At 49.2% G+C, this 21,041-nt stretch overlaps 2 protein-coding genes across 2 annotated transcripts in view; one reads left to right on the forward strand and one right to left on the reverse strand.

Annotated features, from left to right (window-relative positions):
* The window catches only part of LOC308332469 (thrombospondin type-1 domain-containing protein 7A-like), a gene marked incomplete at both ends in the record, with an annotated part of 118,552 nt that extends 98,240 nt beyond the window's left edge, over window positions 1–20,312 (forward strand). Inside the window, 5 exon segments of the mRNA XM_080788375.1 lie at window positions 291–386; window positions 2,104–2,186; window positions 7,572–7,803; window positions 9,192–9,279; window positions 20,225–20,312. Of these exon segments, the coding sequence (XP_080644501.1) occupies window positions 291–386; window positions 2,104–2,186; window positions 7,572–7,803; window positions 9,192–9,279; window positions 20,225–20,312 (587 nt within the window).
* Window positions 16,438–18,129, reverse strand: LOC308332470 (calnexin-like; the record flags this gene model as incomplete). Its single annotated transcript, XM_080788376.1, has 1 exon — window positions 16,438–18,129. The coding sequence occupies one exon, from the start codon at window positions 18,127–18,129 to the stop codon at window positions 16,438–16,440; it is 1,692 nt and encodes a 563-aa protein (XP_080644502.1).
* Window positions 20,313–21,041: the final 729 nt, after the last annotated feature.

Genomic DNA, 21,041 nt, shown 5'->3' on the forward strand with positions numbered 1-21,041 from the left:
CAAGATACTCGGTAGATGATTGGATGTTACCGTCTGTCTATCACCGTGTGGGCGTGCAAACACAACCAATCATATCGACGTGTCTATATAGCTTCACATCCGGTTTCGCACATATCCCGCCCTTAGCTCACGCTGATTGGTTCGGTACGGAACGGATTGGTGTTAGCTGAACTCCCTGAGAAATGGCAGCGTCAGGTTAGGACTGCGACGCTCTATAATGCATCCATGTGTTTCCATGTCTCTCCACCAGAGGGCCAGTGTTAACATGTGTTTCCATGTCTGTCCACCAGAGGGCCAGTGTTTTGACTACAGCTGGAAGACGGGGTCGTGGAGAGCTGCGTCTCGCCTGGTGTTCTGTCAGCGATCGGACGGACTCAACGTCACAGGTATGGTAACCCCCCCCCCCCTCCCCCCCCATTCAAGACACCTGTCTTTTGTCTGTGTTTAACGGCCGCTCCAATGCAAGCCCGTATGGTTTGACCAATAAGGGGCCAGTGAGGCACTCCAACGTTGAAGCACTGGGCCCCTAGTGGTAAGAGGAAGGGCTGCAGGCGGACCCGTGGATTCATGACGAGGAAACCCCCCCATGCAACAGCTGGGCTTTAACGTTGAGCGCTCGGGGGGAGGGTAACCTGATGCTGCCAGATCCAAGAAGCTTGCTACACAAATTTGTTTCACAGCTTATTGGGATCTGGGGATCTCGGGAGCAAATTCGATGACAGGGCTGTTGCTTTTTTTTCAAGATACTTGGTAGATGATTGGATGGGACCGTCTGTCTATCACCGTGTGGGCGTGCAAACACAACCAATCATATTGACGTGTCTATGTATAGCGTCACATCCGGTTTCGCACATGTCCCGCCCTTAGCTCACGCCGATTGGTTCGAACCACGAGCTCAACTCCCTGAGAGATCCCAGATGGATGCCGTGTTGGGGAACATGGTTACCCAATACCGCCCCCAGCTGGCAGAGTCGGGTTAGGGGGAGGGGGGCAGAACACATCCATCGAAGCTGTGTTCAGACACAAGTCAGGTGTCTTGAACGCAGCCCAGTGAGGTCATAATATGTCGACTCCGCCCGCTCACCTCCGCCCCACCCCCTCCTGGTGCTGCGGCCATCTTGGATCCCAAACCCAATATAAACAATGGGAGAGGGGCGGGGCCGAGAAAGGCCCTTATTGATACTTTTATTATTGCTTTTATTTATTATATATAGTATTATTTTAATACTCTATGTTCTGGTACGGTATTTATTAGCTGTATGGTTATGGTACAGTATTTATTCAAGATCATATATTTTGAAGTATAGGCCATCAAAATAGGATTTTAGAGCTCAATATAGCTCGAACACTGTTTAAAACCACCTCGAAAAAATGGTGTCCATTTTGTTTTGGTTGGACAACGTACTTTTCTGAGAGAGTATTAGTTCTGAAGCACTTGAGTGCCAAATTGTTTCAGTAATCTGCTCCACTAATTAAGTGTGTCGTAATCGGCCTCTAATGAAAGAGTTCTCGGTCCAGATGGCGTTCCTTTCGTTCTTCCCGCGTAACGCTGGCTTTGATCGGCGGGTTTTTCGTCCCACAACGCGAGTTTCCTCGCCGAGCGAACGTCTCGTGCGGTTACGGTACGGCGACTCTCCCCACCTCATGAATATTCATTCACGGCTCTGATGGATTGCCAGGGTTTAATGTTTTTATTCTTTTTTCTTTTTGCAGACAGATGCATTATTTCTGTGTGTGAGAGAACGCCTCGAGGCGTCCTTCCTACTTCCTACTGTGTGTGTGTGTGTGTGTGTGTGTGTGTGAGTGAGTGAGTGAGTGAGTGAGTGAGTGAGTGAGTGAGTGAGTGAGTGAGTGAGTGAGTGAGTGAGTGAGTGAGTGAGTGAGTGAGTGAGTGAGTGAGTGAGTGAGTGTGTGTGTGTGTGTGTGTGTAAGGAGGAAGAAAGGAAGGTGACTCATGGTCTATTGTTCTTCTATTGAGAGAGAGAGAGAGAGAGAGAGAGAGAGAGAGGCAGAGATCTAGGGGGATCACGCACATGTACGCATGCACACACACACACTCACCATCAACCGAGCTGACCTTTCGTGACCTTTCCTTCCCGCCAGGCGGTTGCCCGGAGTCGACCAGGCCGATGTCGGACAGGTCATGTGACCCGCCGTGCAACAAGACCCGTTCCGTCTGCACCGAGGTGAGGGAAGGGGGGGGGGGGGGGGGGGGGGCAATGGGGGGGTTCCATTTACCGCCAGTGTAACGATCAGCTAAAGGAGAATTCCATTCTAGAAGGCTTTCTCACCTTTATTTGATATGATATGATATGATATGATATAGTACTTTATTGTCAGTTCACGCTGAAATTTGTCTTGCGACACAGCAGCCAAGTATGCAGAAACACATACCGGTATACAAACACAAAGAACAAGACAATTTGCATACATAAAGACATGAGCAATATCCACCGCTTAGATTATCCTGTGGCTACTACAACTCCTGATTAAGCCTCAAGGTCGACTGGTGGACAAAGGACCTCTTTAGTCTGACCTTATTGTTTTCTGGTATACCATATCTCCTTCCTGAAGGTAGCAACCTATATTCTCCATACAACACATGCTTAGTATTAGAGGTGATATTCCTTGCTAACCTTAGGATGCTGTTATCATATGTGGATGTATAAAGTTTCTGAAGTTGTTGTCCAACAATCTTTGAACAAATGTGACAGGTGCCAGCAAAAAGAGCCTCAACTCGATTTTTACAGATTACAGATTATTACAGATTATTAAAGTACAGAATGTAAGATTTCGTATGATGTATCATTCAATGAAATTGGACAATAATTGAAGGAGATATAACCATTTTAAAATGATTGGAGCCTTTCACCCAAAGCTGAGAAAAGTCCCTTTCAATATTCACAACATTTTTAACACCTTAGAGCTGGATAGAAGTGGGTGTGACAATGGGAGGGACAATAGGTACTTAACTCCACCCACAATGACCACCTTAGAACGTTTTAGCTGTCAACAGTGCAATATTGAAACACTGACATGTTTAAACAAACAATGCAATTTGTAAGGTGCCCCAATAAACCCTTTTGAAAGTACTAAGTATTAAATACTAACTATAAGTATTCAAGTATTAAATACTAATTTAAGTGTTCAATTTCACTTATACACTACCTGGTTGTAAATAGCTGCAGTAGGCTACACTAAATGCAGTTTCTATTTCTATTTAGTGTACATTTAGTGGATGTGGCTTACATCCGGTCTAAAGCCCACCCACTGTATGCGCTGATTTCCATACACAATCCGTATCCTCCCCTCACCGGATGTTGAATTAACAGTACTAACGGCCATATATTTGACGATCTTTTACACAAAACGATTTTCCGACATTTCCTTTTCACTTGATACCGTTTCGTAGAGACGGCCTACACAAACGATCTATATACAAAATGAAAGCCCGAATTTCGTAGTTTATATAGTATTTTGAATTTTTTTAAATGAGCAAAAAATGAGTGAGTTATGATTTAAAGAAAAGACGAGTTATTTTGGCTCTTTGCGGCTGGAGGAAAAGAACAAGAATAAGCAGCAAAATACTCTTCCATGGGACCACCATGGCTATGAAGCAATATAGCACTAACGGGCAACGTGTATTATTAGTTTTATACATTTTAGGAGTGAAAACATGTGTTTAGATGCTTATGACAACGTCCTCAGCATTTAAGACAATGTCCCTCTGTTAACACACGACACACAGACAGCTAGCTAACTAGGCTAGCTAGCTTTTAGCCTGTTGTTGTGTGATGGTGGAAGTCTATTCTCCAGGCTGGGAAGCGTATTTGAGCGTGTAGCTACGTGGTTTTGTTTATTTTCCTGTAAAGTATAACCCAAAAGCTCCTCCATACTATAGCCATGTAGAATAATTCTGTGTTTATAAACACACAAGCACGCTAATGGGCGGTGACCAGAGCGTGAAACCTCAGAACAAAGAGATCTCAGGACCAATCGAAAACAACATGCAAATCTCAGAACTGCGCTTCTCCGGCCCCAAAACATTGTTAAAAAACAAGCCTACTTTGACATATAAATGTATACGTTTAATTTGCCCAAATGAACAATCTGTTGGAATAAAAACCTTCTTCAACATTCAAACTGTCTTAATATGGAAAAAAAAGAAAATCACATAAAAAAAAAAAACGATTTTATTTTGACCATTTTAGACCATTTCATTCTGGCGAGTTGAGGCACTTTCAGCTGGCACCTGTCACAAATGTTCAGTTGTTGCAGCAGTTGTGACTTTAGGGCTGCAGACAGACATCCATACAAGGTGGTACTACAGTACTGAAGAACACTCATAATAACAGAAGTGAAAAACAAAAGGAGAATCCGTCTACTAGCACCGAAGGATCTTAGACGGCGAAGGAAGTAGATTCTTTGCTTTGTTTTCTTACACACTGAATCAATCTGATCTTTCCATGACAAAAGATGGTCTATTACTACTCCTAGGTATTTGTACGAACATACCTGGTTGATCGGTTCCCAGTGTTGGGGAGTATTAAGCTACATGTAGCTGAGCTACGTAGCTTAGCTACATTTTGCTGTAGCTTGTAGTATTTTAGCTACATTCATATTTGTGTACCTCGTCAAGTAGCTCAGCTACTTTTTGGGTCATTTTTTGTAGCTTAGCTACTCAAGTTACAAGCTACAATTTTGGGTCTCCCAGAGGGGAGGAGGGGTCTCCCAGAGGGGAGCAGGGGTCTCCCAGAGGGGAGGAGGGGTCTCCCAGAAAGGAGCAGGGTGGGAGGAGGGGTCTCCCAGAGGGGAGCAGGGTGGGAGGGGTCTCCCAGAGGGGAGCAGGGTGGGAGGGGTCTCCCAGATGGGAGCAGGGTGGGAGGAGGGGTCTCACAGAGGGGAGGAGGGGTCTCCCAGAGGCGAGCAGGGTGGGAGGGGTCTCCCAGAGGGGAGCAGGGGGAGGAGGGGTCTCCCAGAGGGGAGCAGGGTGGGAGGAGTCTCCCAGAGGGGAGCAGGGGTCTCCCAGAGGGGAGCAGGGGTCTCCCAGAGGGGAGGAGGGGTCTCCCGCATGTACATTCTCAATTTAACGCTGAAAAATAAAAAGTAGCTGAGCTACTTTTCCTATGTAGCTGTAGCTTTACAAGCTACATTTCTCCAGGGGTAGCTATGTAGCTTGATCAAGCTACTGCCATGGTGAGCTACTTGTAGCTTTACAAGCTACGCTTTCAAAGTAACTTCCCCAACACTGTCGGTTCCCCATGAATAGTAATGGGGGATCTGTGTATCTCTGGTGGTGTACCAAAAACAATCTCTTCTGTCTTTTTTGTGTTAATGATGAGAGCGTTGTTATCACTCCATTCAACCACCTTATTTACTCTGTGTTGGTGCAGTCCAGGATCACTGGAACTATCTAGGAGAGAGATCAAAACTGTATCATCTGAGTATTTTAGAATGTATTGGTCTGGTGTGTCAGTGCGACATTCAGACAGGCATTTCTCAATACGGCAGCTGTCAGTATAGAGGGTGAAAAGTACAGCTGAGCTCACACAACCCTGGGGAGCACCAACATTAGTAGTTAATGCTGATGAGAGGGCTGTGTTCACTTTCACCTTCTGTACTCTGTTAGTAAGAAAAGAAGCATACCAGTGGATTAAGTGTGGATTCAGTTCCAACTGTACCATTTTTGACACTAGTATATCAGACTGTATTGTGTTGAAAGCTGAAGAAAAGTCTAAGAATAGCACTCTCGCATGATTCTTATTTGACTTATCTAGGTGTTTTGTAATTAAGTGGACCAGTGTGACAACCGCATCCTCTGTACCGCAACCCTTTTTGTAGGCAAACTGACTGGGGTCGAATTTGTCTTTGGTTATACTGACAAGATGTTGTAACAGTATTCAGTTTGTAGTTGTTACGTCCCCACCAAAGAGGTCCAGGTGTTATTTGTAGTTGTTACATCCCCACCAAAGAGGTCCAGGTGTTATTTGTAGTTGTTACGTCCCCACCAAAGAGGTCCAGGTGTTATTTGTAGTCGTTACGTCCCCACCAAAGAGGTCCAGGTGTTATTTGTAGTCGTTACGTCCCCACCAAAGAGGTCCAGGTGTTATTTGTAGTCGTTACGTCCCCACCAAGGTGTCATTTTGTGCAAAAGCGCAATATTGGCTATTTCCCCTACCATAGTACGGACTAGCGGCCCTCTAAAAAGCTCCACTGAAGCCATCCAGTGTTTAGAAATGCTGATCTATAAAAAGAGAAAACCTTACACTGGTAACCATGACAACCGTGCAGTCAGGGGAGGAGGTGGGGGGGAGGGGGGATGTGTTGTGGTGATTTATTGCAGCTGGTGTTTCTGAACTCACTGATGCTGTGCTTCAGTCTGTGTGTGTGTGTGTGTGTTTGTGTGTGTGTGTGTGTGTGTGTGTGTGTGTGTGTGTGTGTGTGCATGTGCGCTCATGGTGGAAATACTACTAAAATGTTATACTTTTAAGGATAATTATTGTGTTAAGTTAAGTAGAACTAGTCAAAGGACTAAAGCACTTTTTCAACCTATCTTCATATAATTGGTCCTCACTAATGTTCATGATAAAATACCATAGTTTTTACCAACTCAGTCTGTGTCTCATAGGAGGGCTGTGGGCAGTTCAGAAACCAGTCTGTGTCTCATAGGAGGGCTGTGGGCAGTTCAGAAACCAGTCTGTGTCTCATAGGAGGGCTGTGGGCGGTTCAGAAACCAGTCTGTGTCTCATAGGAGGGCTGTGGGCTGTTCAGAAACCAGTCTGTGTCTCATAGGAGGGCTGTGGGCAGTTCAGAAACCAGTCTGTGTCTCATAGGAGGGCTGTGGGCGGTTCAGAAACCAGTCTGTGTCTCATAGGAGGGCTGTGGGCTGTTCAGAAACCAGTCTGTGTCTCATAGGAGGGCTGTGGGCGGTTCAGAAACCAGTCTGTGTCTCATAGGAGGGCTGTGGGCGGTTCAGAAACCAGTCTGTGTCTCATAGGAGGGCTGTGGGCGGTTCAGAAACCAGTCTGTGTCTCATAGGAGGGCTGTGGGCGGTTCAGAAACCAGTCTGTGTCTCATAGGAGGGCTGTGGGCGGTTCAGAAACCAGTCTGTGTCTCATAGGAGGGCTGTGGGCGGTTCAGAAACCAGTCTGTGTCTCATAGGTGGCGTGGCCTAAACTGTGACATCCAATGGCCTGTCTTCCTTTTGTTCTACCACATCTGGATCATCATTATGTAAATCCCCCCCCCCCGCTCTCCACAGGATGCATTGTGGGTACTTTTTTTCTGGGAGCTATTATCCTGGGGGAGTGGGGGGTGTCAGCCAATAGGAGACCCCCTGTAGAGAGCCTGCGGGCGAGAGAGAGAGAGAGACAGCCTGTTTGCGTGCGTGCGTGCGTGCGTGCGTGCGTGCGTGCGTGCGTGCGTGCGTGCGTGCGTGCGTGCGTGTGTGCGTGCGTGCGTGCGTGACGACTACATTTACAGTTGATCCGTTCCGTCTCTCAGAGTGAGCGGCGTGTTGATGACGTCCCTTCCTGCTGCTGTAACGTGATTGGTTTTGTCGTGTCTCCCAGAGCGGCGTGTGCGGCTGTGAGGACGGCTACACGGAGGTCATGACCTCTGACGGCGTGTTGGACCAGTGCACGGTGATCCCGGTGCTGGAGATCCCAGCACCGGGGTCGGGAGGAGACAGCAGCCGCGCCGACGTCAAGACCATCCGGGGCGGCTTCAACCCCACGCAGCCGGCCTCTGGCGCCCCCGGCAGGGCGGGGGGTCGCACCTGGTTCCTGCAGCCCTTCAGCCCAGGTGAGGAGGCCCCCGAACACCCACTGGGTGCCTGTGTGGGACCCCCAATGTGTATTTTAAAATCAAAGTTAAAGGAGCATTCAGTGATTTTGGGTGATTTGGAGAAAAAGAACGGTCCGCCCCGGTTACAAGATGTGCACATGCACGCACGTCTTATGGACACGCGACATGCCAATAGCGCACACACCAGTTCACACACACACCAAGCCAAAAGCGATTTATTTGACCCCCAGGGGTTAACTGGGGACAGGGAGGAACTCCTTATATGGTCAGCACGCTCTATAGTAGGGAGGATTATCATCACCTGCACCATGGATAGCTCCTACACTGTTACACACTTCAGCACCATGGATAGCTCCTACACTGTTACACACTTCAGCACCATGGATAGCTCCTTCACTGTTACACACTTCAGCACCATGGATAGCTCCTACACTGTTACACACTTCAGCACCATGGATAGCTCCTACACTGTTACACACTTCAGCACCATGGATAGCTCCTACACTGTTACACACTTCAGCACCATGGATAGCTCCTACACTGTTACACACTTCAGCACCATGGATAGCTCCTACACAGTGTTACACACTTCAGCACCATGGATAGCTCCTACACTGTTACTCACTTCAGCACCATGGATAGCTCCTTCACTGTTACACACGTCATCACCATGGATAGCTCCTACACAGTGTTACACACTTCAGCACCATGGATAGCTCCTACACTGTTACACACTTCAGTACCATGGATAGCTCCTACACTGTTACACACTTCAGCACCATGGATAGCTCCTACACTGTTACACACTTCAGCACCATGGATAGCTCCTTCACTGTTACACACTTCAGCACCATGGATAGCTCATACAATGTTACACACTTCAGCACCATGGATAGCTCCTACACTGTTACACACTTCAACACCATGGATAGCTCCTACACTGTTACACACTTCAGCACCATGGATAGCTCCTACGCTGTTACACACTTCAGCACCATGGATAGCTCCTACACTGTTACACACTTCAGCACCACGGATAGTCCCCGGACCCCCCTCAAGGAACCCTGGGGATCCCCGTAGACCCCCCCCAAGGACCCCTGGGGATCCGCAGACCTCACAAGGAGGACTGACTTACAAACACAACCCAGTAAATGTAGGAACCTCCTCAGAATCCATGATGACGTCATTGTTTTGGGGGATTCCACAGTGCCGAGCATGGTGGTGCGATGCTGCCCTCTTCAGGGCAGAGAGGGAAATGCACACAGCTGAGCCACTTATTATTGTGGTTGTGTAACTGTAACCAATGCTCTCTCTCTCATTCTCTCCCTCTCCCTCTCCCTCTCCTCTCTAAATGCATTACTCCCCTCCCCTCTCCTCTCCTCCAGATGGTAAGTTGAAGACGTGGGTCTACGGTGTAGCAGCCGGAGCCTTCGTCCTGCTCGTCTTCATCGTTTCAATGACCTACCTAGCATGGTAAGACCCGTCTCACACCCCTCTGCCTGTCTCACACCCCTCTGACCTGTCTCACACCTCTCTGCCTATCTCTCTCTTATCTCTCTCTCTCTCTCTCTCCAGTCACATCAGTTATGTCCCCTCTTTTTCTACATCCATCCATCCATCCATCCATTCATTTTTATTTCCATTTTGAGTTCTCTCATCACTTGCATCTTCATTGTCTTTTCTTCCCCCTGTCCTTGCCTCCTCTCTCCTCCCTCCTTGCCTCCTCCCTCCTTGCCTCCTCTCCTCTCCTCCTCCCTCCTTGCCTCCTCCCTCCTTGCCTCCTCTCCTCTCCTCCTCCCTCCTTGCCTCCTCTCTCCTCCCCCCTTGCGTACCGGTGGGCGTGTCCATTAGGTCACGTGGTAGTTTGTCGTGCGGTCCAAGCTCCTCCCCCTCCTGCAGTGAGGATGTCTATTGGACGGAGCGTCGTCACGGCGACCACACCGTGTCGTCCTACACCTGTGGCGACTGTCAGCAGGTGGCGCTGTGGCAGCAGCAACACAACACAACAACAGAAGAAGACATACCCCGAAAACTACTGATACCACCAGAAGAAGAACAACGACAACAAGAACAAGAACCAAAGCTGCTTGTAAAACGGGAAGAGATACAAGAACAAGCACAACATCAAGAGCTTCCACTCCATCACCACCAACCACACCAACCACAACATCCAGAGGACCTCCCATCTCCTCCAGAGGACCTAGAGGACCTCCCATCTCCTCCAGAGGAACCAGAGGACCTCCCATCTCCTCCAGAGGACCTAGAGGACCTCCCATCTCCTCCAGAAGACCTAGAGGACCTCCCATCTTCTCCAGAGGAACCAGAGGACCTCCCATCTCCTCCAGAGGACCTAGAGGACCTCCCATCTCCTCCAGAGGACCTCCCATCTCCTCCAGAGGACCTAGAGGACCTCCCATCTCCTCCAGAGGACCTCCCATCTCCTCCAGAAGGCCCAGAGGACCTCCCATCTCCTCCAGAAGACACAGAGGACCTCCCATCTCCTCCAGAGGAACCAGAGGACCTCCCATCTCCTCCAGAGGAACCAGAGGACCTCCCATCTCCTCCAGAGGACCTCCCATCTCCTCCAGAGGAACCAGAGGACCTCCCATCTCCTCCAGAGGACCTCCCATCTCCTCCAGAGGAACCAGAGGACCTCCCATCTCCTCCAGAGGAACCAGAGGACCTCCCATCTCCTCCAGAAGACACAGAGGACCTCCCATCTCCTCCAGAAGGCCCAGAGGACCTCCCATCTCCATCTCCTCCAGAGGAACCAGAGGACCTCCCATCTCCTCCAGAAGGCCCAGAGGACCTCCCATCTCCTCCAGAAGACACAGAGGACCTCCCATCTCCTCCAGAGGACCTCCCATCTCCTCCAGAGGAACCAGAGGACCTCCCATCTCCTCCAGAGGACCTAGAGGACCTCCCATCTCCTCCAGAGGACCTCCCATCTCCCCCAGAGGACCTCCCATCTCCTCCCTCACTGACGGATCATTTCACAGCCCCGTATTCGTTACATCAGCTACACAATCTACCTTCACCTCTGTCACAACATCCGCTACACAATCTACCTTCACCTCCGTCACAACACCAACTACCCCTGTTACCTTCACCACCGTTACACCAACTACACCCTCTACCTTCACCTCTGTCAACTCCGTCACAACATAAGTTACCCCCACTACCTTCACCTCCGTTAGCGTCGCCACTTCCTCAGGAACGACATCGTCATCGTCCTTGTCTTCTTCTTCCGTCCCCGCCTCCGTTTCCGTCATCGCAGCAGCAGGCCACACCCCTCCCGTCACCGCCAATCGCGTGCGACCTTCCGCCGCCACTGCCCCCCCCACTGCGCTACGAAACCTTCATTATGTAGCTGGAGGGGATGCTGTGCTAACAGGCTAACTGTAGCTAAACCTTCATTACGTAGCTGGAGGCTATGCTAACAGGCTAACTGTAGCCCTTCATTACGTAGCTGGAGGCTGTGCTAACAGGCTAACTGTAGCCCTTCATTACGTAGCTGGAGGCTATGCTAACAGGCTAACTGTAGCCCTTCATTATGTAGCTGGAGGCTGTGCTAACAGGCTAACTGTAGCTAAACCTTTATTACGTAGCTGGAGGCTATGCTAACAGGCTAACTGTACCCCTTCATTATGTAGCTGGAGGCTGTGCTAACAGGCTAACTGTAGCCCTTCATTATGTAGCTGGAGGCTGTGCTAACAGGCTAACTCTAGCTAAACCTTCATTACGTAGCTGGAGGCTATGCTAACAGGCTAACTGTACCCCTTCATTATGTAGCTGGAGGCTGTGCTAAAAGGCTAACTGTAGCCCTTCATTACATAGCTGGAGGCTGTGCTAACAGGCTAACTGTAGCTAAACCTTTATTACCTAGCTGGAGCCTATGCTAACGAGCTAACTGTAGCCCTCCCGGGAGGCTAAAGGTCTTGGAAACAAACTGTTCGCAAGCTGTGTGTCCCTGAGGGGGAGGAGCCAATCCCCCCCCGCCCCCCCCCCGCCCCGGCCACCTCCTGGACATGACTCTAGTGTATCACGTGTTGTACATGATGTGTACATGTCATACAACAGTCCCAGACATGATGAACACCACCTGGTTGTCCGCTCCATGCAGGACTACGGTGCCTGGGGGAGGTGAGTGCTGCACTACCTTATAAGGCCACTAGGTGGCCTTCAGAATTGTATTTATAGTTATTAGAACTCCTCTGATCATAGACCATAGACTATAGCAGTCTGGATTCCAGACCACAGACTAGTTGTCTGGATTCCAGACCACAGACTAGTAGTAGTCTGGATCCCAGACCATAGACTATAGCAGTCTGTATCCCAGACCATAGCCTCCGCCCACCCCACTGAGTAGACTGCTGCTCTGTCTGGTCTGGCTTTGCGTTTTGCACCTGCAGTTTGTCACAAACCCGGGATTTCTGGGGTTTACGGATTAAAGCCTCCCTTGTAGATTTATATTTAATCCAGAATAGGGGTGTGAAGTGAGTGGTGCAATAAAATTTTTTTTTAAAGAAGGGAAAAAAGGGAATTGTCAAGACCCTGCGCGAAAAAAATAAAAGAAAAAAAGTATTTGTGTCTATGCTTCAGGAAGTAATGCTCGTTACTATTGTTATATTATTACTCGTTACTCGTTGCTCATTCATTTAGACAATAATAGTATTACTTTACTCATTACTCCCCGACAAAAGTAACTGGTTACTCATTTCACGTTGTTGGTGTTGAAGGTGCCTTGCTCAAGGACACAAACTCCAGAGGGGCGTGGCGTTTTTGGGTCGTTTGCCAACAGTTACCCAAAGGAAACAAAAAAAAAATACAGGGATTTAGACGGGGATCCGACGGTGTACAGATGGTTCTGTTGGGGTCCATTTGGTTATACGTTTGTACACTGTCAGGACCTTCTAGAACCCCTTGAGAGTCCAGGGACAGACCTCCTTCCTGTTCACCTCAGATGGTCAGTAACTACAGACTGATGGTGTTCACCTCAGATGGTCAGTAACTACAGACTGATGTTGTTCACCTCAGATGGTCAGTAACTACAGACTGATGTTGTTCACCTCAGATGGTCAGTAACTACAGACTGATGTTGTTCACCTCATATGGTCAGTAACTACAGACTGATGTTGTTCACCTGAGATGGTCAGTAACTACAGACGGATGTTGTTCACCTCAGATGGTCAGTAACTACAGACTGATGTTGTTCACCTCAGATGGTCAGTAACTACAGACTGATGTTGTTCACCTGAGATGGTCAGTAACTACAGACGGATGTTGTTCACCTCAGATGGTCAGTAACTACAGACTGATGTTGTTCACCTCATATGGTCAGTAACTACAGACTGATGTTGTTCACCTCAGATGGTCAGTAACTACAGACTGATGTTGTTCACCTGAGATGGTCAGTAACTACAGACTGATGTTGTTCACCTCAGATGGTCAGTAACTACAGACTGATGGTGTTCACCTCAGATGGTCAGTAACTACAGACTGATGTTGTTCACCTCGGATGGTCAGTAACTACAGACTGATGTTGTTCACCTCAGATGGTCAGTAACTACAGACTGATGTTGTTCACCTCAGATGGTCAGTAACTACAGACTGATGTTGTTCACCTCATATGGTCAGTAACTACAGACTGATGTTGTTCACCTGAGATGGTCAGTAACTACAGACTGATGTTGTTCACCTCAGATGGTCAGTAACTACAGACTGATGTTGTTCACCTCAGATGGTCAGTAACTACAGACTGATGTTGTTCACCTGAGATGGTCAGTAACTACAGACTGATGTTGTTCACCTCGGATGGTCAGTAACTACAGACTGATGTTGTTCACCTGAGATGGTCAGTAACTACAGACTGATGTTGTTCACCTGAGATGGTCAGTAACTACAGACTGATGTTGTTCACCTCAGATGGTCAGTAACTACAGACTGATGTTGTTCACCTGAGATGGTCAGTAACTACAGACTGATGTTGTTCACCTCAGATGGTCAGTAACTACAGACTGATGTTGTTCACCTCAGATGGTCAGTAACTACAGACTGATGTTGTTCACCTCAGATGGTCAGTAACTACAGACTGATGTTGTTCACCTCATATGGTCAGTAACTACAGACTGATGTTGTTCACCTGAGATGGTCAGTAACTACAGACTGATGTTGTTCACCTCAGATGGTCAGTAACTACAGACTGATGTTGTTCACCTCAGATGGTCAGTAACTACAGACTGATGTTGTTCACCTGAGATGGTCAGTAACTACAGACTGATGTTGTTCACCTCAGATGGTCAGTAACTACAGACTGATGTTGTTCACCTCATATGGTCAGTAACTACAGACTGATGTTGTTCACCTGAGATGGTCAGTAACTACAGACTGATGTTGTTCACCTCAGATGGTCAGTAACTACAGACTGATGTTGTTCACCTCAGATGGTCAGTAACTACAGACTGATGTTGTTCACCTGAGATGGTCAGTAACTACAGACTGATGTTGTTCACCTGAGATGGTCAGTAACTACAGACTGATGTTGTTCACCTCAGATGGTCAGTAACTACAGACTGATGTTGTTCACCTCATATGGTCAGTAACTACAGCCTGATGTTGTTCACCTCAGATGGTCAGTAACTACAGACTGATGTTGTTCACCTCAGATGGTCAGTAACTACAGACTGATGTTGTTCACCTCAGATGGTCAGTAACTACAGACTGATGTTGTTCACCTCAGATGGTCAGTAACTACAGACTGATGTTGTTCACCTCAGATGGTCAGAAACTACAGACTGATGGTGTTCACCTCAGATGGTCAGTAACTACAGACTGATGTTGTTCACCTCAGATGGTCAGTAACTACAGACTGATGGTGTTCACCTCAGATGGTCAGTAACTACAGACTGATGTTGTTCACCTCAGATGGTCAGTAACTACAGACTGATGTTGTTCACCTCAGATGGTCAGTAACTACAGACTGATGTTGTTCACCTGAGATGGTCAGTAACTACAGACTGATGTTGTTCACCTGAGATGGTCAGTAACTACAGACTGATGTTGTTCACCTCAGATGGTCAGTAACTACAGACTGATGTTGTTCACCTGAGATGGTCAGTAACTACAGACTGATGTTGTTCACCTGAGATGGTCAGTAACTACAGACTGATGTTGTTCACCTCAGATGGTCAGTAACTACAGACTGATGTTGTTCACCTGAGATGGTCAGTAACTACAGACTGATGGTGTTCACCTCAGATGGTCAGTAACTACAGACTGATGGTGTTCACCTCAGATGGTCAGTAACTACAGACTGATGGTGTTCACCTCAGATGGTCAGTAACTACAGACTGATGGTGTTCACCTCAGATGGTCAGTAACTACAGACTGATGGTGTTCACCTCAGATGGTCAGTAACTACAGACTGATGTTGTTCACCTCAGATGGTCAGTAACTACAGACTGATGGTGTTCACCTCAGATGGTCAGTAACTACAGACTGATGGTGTTCACCTCAGATGGTCAGTAACTACAGACTGATGGTGTTCACCTCAGATGGTCAGTAACTACAGACTGATGTTGTTCACCTCAGATGGTCAGTAACTACAGACTGATGGTGTTCACCTCAGATGGTCAGTAACTACAGACTGATAACGTGCCTTCCACTCTTCCGCCGTACTTCCTCTCCCGCCCCTCCTTCAACACACACCGTTCCAACCAACTGCGGCGGCCAATGAGGTCGCTCCAAACCACCTGCGGCGGCCAATGAGGTCGCTCCAAACCAACTGCAGCGGCGAATGAGACATCTATTCTTTTAATATCTCTGGTTCCCTGCATGGTCTGTCATGATGGAGGTGTTGATGATAAACATTTCCTTTAGCAACGACAGCTCTGGCTGTAGACTGGATATTAATAATAATAATAATAATAATAATAATAATAATAATAATAATCTTTATTGTCCTGAAGGATATGGTGGCTTTCCAGGTTTCCAGTTGAATAAAAAAAAAAAATACTGAAACAAAATATACGTTTTGACCAAAACGTGCACGAGGTAGAAAATAATTAAGTTCAAATTGAAATTGGAACTTTTTTTATATATATATTATTTTCATGATTTTCTTTCTTTTTTCTTTTCTTTTCTTTTCTTTTCGCTCATCTCCAATTTCTAGTGTCCCAAATGCGGCAAAATAATGGAATAGTTGGCAACCAAATGGATAGATATTTTACTCTCGAGAGCGTGAGATGAAACCGGTATTAGTCAATTTAAATGAGTCTACACACATTTAGAGAATGTAGAATAATTGTCATCTCATCCAACGACAACACGATATTCTGCAAGTCCTTGGGTGCCTGAGAGGCTAAATCTCTATCAAATGATGTTCTGTGGCCTCAAATGGCGAATGAATAGTGAGCCTCGATGTGCAAAGGTTTGTTCAAACCACTGCGTTGAAGGAATGTCCTTTCAGAGAGAGACGGTTCTTCATGTTGAAGGAATGTCCTTTCAGAGAGAGACGGTTCTTCATGTTGAAGGAATGTCCTTTCAGAGAGACGGTTCTTCATGTTGAAGGAATGTCCTTTCAGAGAGACGGTTCTTCACGTTGAAGGAATGTCCTTTCAGAGAGACGGTTCTTCACTTGTACGTCTGCTGATACTTCACAGCGTCCCTCTCCTTCTCCACCTCCTCCTTCTTCTTCTTGTCTTCCTCCTCCTCCTCCTCCTCCTCATCCTCCTCTTCCTCGTCGTCCTTCACGTCCGGCTGAGGCTCGTCCGTCTTCTTGTAGTGGGTCTTGGTGCCCGTGGCGCCCGCCGCGGGGACCCCCTTCCTGCTGGCGTAGAGACGCACGGCGAGCGGCAGCAGCGCGGCGGCGAGCAGCACGGAGGCGTAGAGGCGATTGGCCGACAGCCACTCCACGGCGTGTCCGACCCGCCCCTTGTCGCCGCGCTCGGCCTCCTCTGCCGCGGCCCGGCCGGCCGCCGCGTCCTCCGCCTCCTTCTTGGGCCGCCAGCCCTGCTCGGCCCAGCGCTCGGCGGCCTGGCGGTCGCTGGTGATCAGGAAGTTGTCGAAGAAGATGTCCTCCGACATGGACCACAGCTCCAGGCCCACGGCGCCCAGCGGGCTGAGCCCGGCGAACGGACGGAGGTCCTCCACGTGGTCCGGGTTGGGGACGCTCCGCGGCCGCCACTCGCCGCTGTACGCCGCGTTGGCCATCCGGGGCGCCCTCCACTTCCCCCTGAAGAGCGGGTTGGGCACGGCGGGCGGCGCCCAGGGCCCGCAGCCCGGCGTGCCCTCGGCGCCGCAGCGGGGGTTGCCGATCTCGGGCGCCTCCCACTCCCCGTCCATGTCCTCGTCCCAGTCCTCGGGGCGGACGGCGTCCGGGTCCTCCACGCTCTCCGGCTCGTCCTCCAGCCAGCCGTCCGGCATGGCGGCGTCCTCGTCGGGGACCTCCCGGGGCTGGTCCTCGTCCCAGTCCTCGGGTCGGACGGCGTCCGGGTCGGGGACCGTGCGCCGGTCGTCCCAGTCGGCGGGCTTGGAGTCCTCGGGGTCGGGGATCTCGGCCGGCCCGTTGACGGCGGGGACCATGTCGCTCAGCAGGTTGCCGGAGTTCACCAGCTCGCCGTCCACCAGGATCTGGAAGCCGCTGTCGGGCTGGAGGACCAGCGTGTACAGGTGGGTCTTCTTGTCCGTGAAGTAGGAGCGGATCTGCTTGGCGGGCTTCTTGGCGTGGTGCTCCCCGACCTGGCCCGTGGCGGGGTTCCGGTGCTTGACGATCAGGTGAAGCTTGAAGTCGTCGCCGCACCTGTCGGGGCCGAACATGAGCGTGTACGGCGTGCGGTCCGTGAACCCGCCCAGGTCCAGGCCGGCGGGGTCGGCGGGGTCGTGGGTCAGCAGCTTCACGTAGGCGCCGCCGCAGTCCACGCCGCGCTGGAAGTTCACCTCGTACTGAACGACGAGCGGACGCTCGGCGTCGAAGAGGAACGGGCGGCGGAGCTTGGCGGAGATGGCGGCGTGCGCCGCCTTGGACTTGAGCACCAGGCCCTTGTCTCCGCGCAGCGGGCCCTCGGGGGACGAGGAGGAGGCGAGCGCCAGTTCCTCCACCTCCCACCGCCCGTCGTATCTGGTGTAGGCCGAGGCCATGCCGGCGTCGGCCTTCTTCCCGCTGGACGTCACCCAGCCGTCCAGCGTCCCGCGGCCGAACGACTCCGCCAGGAAGTAGTCGGCGGGGAGCGGCGGGGGGGCGTGGGGCGCGGCGGCCAGGCCGAGGCACAGGGCCACGCCCACCAGGAGGACGGCGGCCCAGCGAAGACTGGCCTTCAGCTCCATGATGCTTCTTCTTCCTGCTTCCTGTTTCCTGCTTCGATGGGATATGAATCTATACAGCAACTTTGCCTTAACGATGATCTCTTTAACGATGCTCTGTTGAACGAACCGTGAGAAGACTCCGTGCAAAGTGCGACGTTCCCGGGTCGCTCGCTCTCCTTTAAGCCGACGCCCCGGCGGCGGCGGCGACGTCACAGGTTCCGTCGACGCCGCGTCGCGATTGGCCGAGGGACGGACGTTGTCACGAAACGCCACCGAAATTAGACGTTGTCACGAAAACGTCTCCAAAATTAGGAATAATATGTACCGTGTACTGTGACAACTATACTGTACTACAACGGGTTGCTACTGTACTTGGTGCAGTACGAGCATCTCCATGTATGGGCATAATATACAGCAACCTTCCCTGTGTTTCACTAGTCCACCCATCGACTGATCTAATATACAGCAACCTTCCCTGTGTTTCACTAGTCCACCCATCGACTGATCTAATATACAGCAACCTTCCCTGTGTTTCACTAGTCCACCCATCGACTGATCTAATATACGGCAACCTTCCCTATGTTTCTACACTAGTCCACCCATCGACTGATCTAATATACAACAACCTTCCCTGTGTTTCTACACTAGTCCACCCATCGACTGATCTAATATACGGCAACCTTCCCTGTGTTTCTACACTAGTCCACCCATCGACTGATCTAATATACAACAACCTTCCCTGTGTTTCTTTACTAGTCCACCCATCGACTGATCTAATATACAGCAACCTTCCCTGTGTTTCTTCACTAGTCCACCCATCGACTGATCTAATATACGGCAACCTTCCCTGTGTTTCTACACTAGTCCACCCATCGACTGATCTAATATACGGCAACCTTCCCTGTGTTTCTACACTAGTCCACCCATCGACTGATCTAATATACGGCAACCTTCCCTGTGTTTCTACACTAGTCCACCCATCGACTGATCTAATATACAACAACCTTCCCTGTGTTTCTTCACTAGTCCACCCATCGACTGATCTAATATACAACAACCTTCCCTGTGTTTCTTCACTAGTCCACCCATCGACTGATCTAATATACAACAACCTTCCCTGTGTTTCTACACTAGTCCACCCATCGACTGATCTAATATACATCAACTTTCCCTGTGTTTCACTAGTCCACCCATCGACTGATCTAATATACATCAACCTTCCCTGTGTTTCTACACTAGTCCACCCATCGACTGATCTAATATACATCAACCTTCCCTGTGTTTCACTAGTCCACCCATCGACTGATCTAATATACGGCAACCTTCCCTGTGTTTCTTCACTAGTCCACCCATCGACTGATCTAATATACAGCAACCTTCCCTGTGTTTCTTCACTAGTCCACCCATCGACTGATCTAATATACAGCAACCTTCCCTATGTTTCTTCACTAGTCCACCCATCGACTGATCTAATATACTGCAACCTTCCCTGTGTTTCTTCACTAGTCCACCCATCGACTGATCTAATATACAGCAACCTTCCCTGTGTTTCTACACTAGTGATACAACAGTGACCATAATTGTCCGTTAACTTCTCTTTTCACGCAGTGATATTGTATTAACATTCTCTATACATATTGTATAAGTTATATTGTATTAACATTCTCTATACATATTGTATAAGTTATATTGTATTAACATTCTCTATACATATTGTATAAGTTTTATTGTATTGCCATTCTCTACCATTCCCTTGTGCTCATCTTGAAGTATTCTCCTCTGGGCCAACACTGCCCTCTAGTGTCATCCCATAGTCATTACTTCCTCATTGTCCACATCCACTCACACCTCTTTGATGTTATTCATAATTATTATTCATAAGCCTCTCTCTCTCTCTCTCTCTCTCTCTCTCTCTCTCTCTCCAGTCTAAGTAAAGGTCTCTCTCTCTCTCTCTCTCTCTCTCTCTCTCTCTCTCTCTCTCTCTCTCTCTCTCTCTCTCTAGTCTAAGTAAAGGTCTCTCTCTCTCTAGTCTAAGTAAAGGTCTCTCTCTCTCTCTCTCTCTCTCTCTCTCTCTCCAGTCTAAGTAAAGGTCTCTCTCTCTCTCTCTCTCCAACAGTAAGAAGCCAAAGAAGCCTCAGCGTCGACAGATGAACAACCGCCTGAAGCCTCTGACCCTGGCCTACGATGGAGACGCTGACATGTGACCTCTGACCCCTATGACCCTGACCCTCTGTCCCCTACGACCCCTACGACCCTAACCCTCTGACCCTGGCCTACGATGGAGACGCTGACATGTGACCTCTGACCCCTATGACCCGGACCCTACGACCCCTACGACCCTAACCCTCTGACCCTCTGACTCTGGCCTACGATGGAGACGCTGACATGTGACCTTTAACCTCTCTATGACCTCTGACCCTGGCCTACGATGTGACCTCTACGACCCCTATGACAGACAGACAGACAGACAGCATCCCTGAACATAGGCTCTGGCCAATGGAGAGCAGCATCGCTACGTGGCGGCCATCTTCCCTCGGGGCAGCATGACATTGTGTCTACGGGGCGTGTTTTGTTTGTCATAAACGTCAGAGACGTCCGCATACTTGTATGCCTTTATACGACGTTTAAACTGAATTAAGCAGAGTCATGAATCACAGCCAATGTGACGACGTTTGTAATAAACCAACCCGTTTGTAAATCCGGCAAGATTTAGAGGGAGTTGTGACGGTATTAGTTTGAGCTGCCCTTGAACATTACTGTACTGTAGTCCTGAAGCAAGATGGCTGCCGGGTGAACTACGTCAGAGACTATGGGCTGGTAGAGTACATAGAACTACACATCCCACAGTGCACTGGGCCATCTAGCCTTTATATATCGTCTATGGGCTGGTAGAGTACACGCATAGAACTACACATCCCACAGTGCACTGGGCC

This window comes from Protomyctophum bolini (genome assembly GCF_963924005.1).
Source record: "Protomyctophum bolini genome assembly, chromosome: 17".
NCBI lineage: Eukaryota > Metazoa > Chordata > Actinopteri > Myctophiformes > Myctophidae > Protomyctophum > Protomyctophum bolini.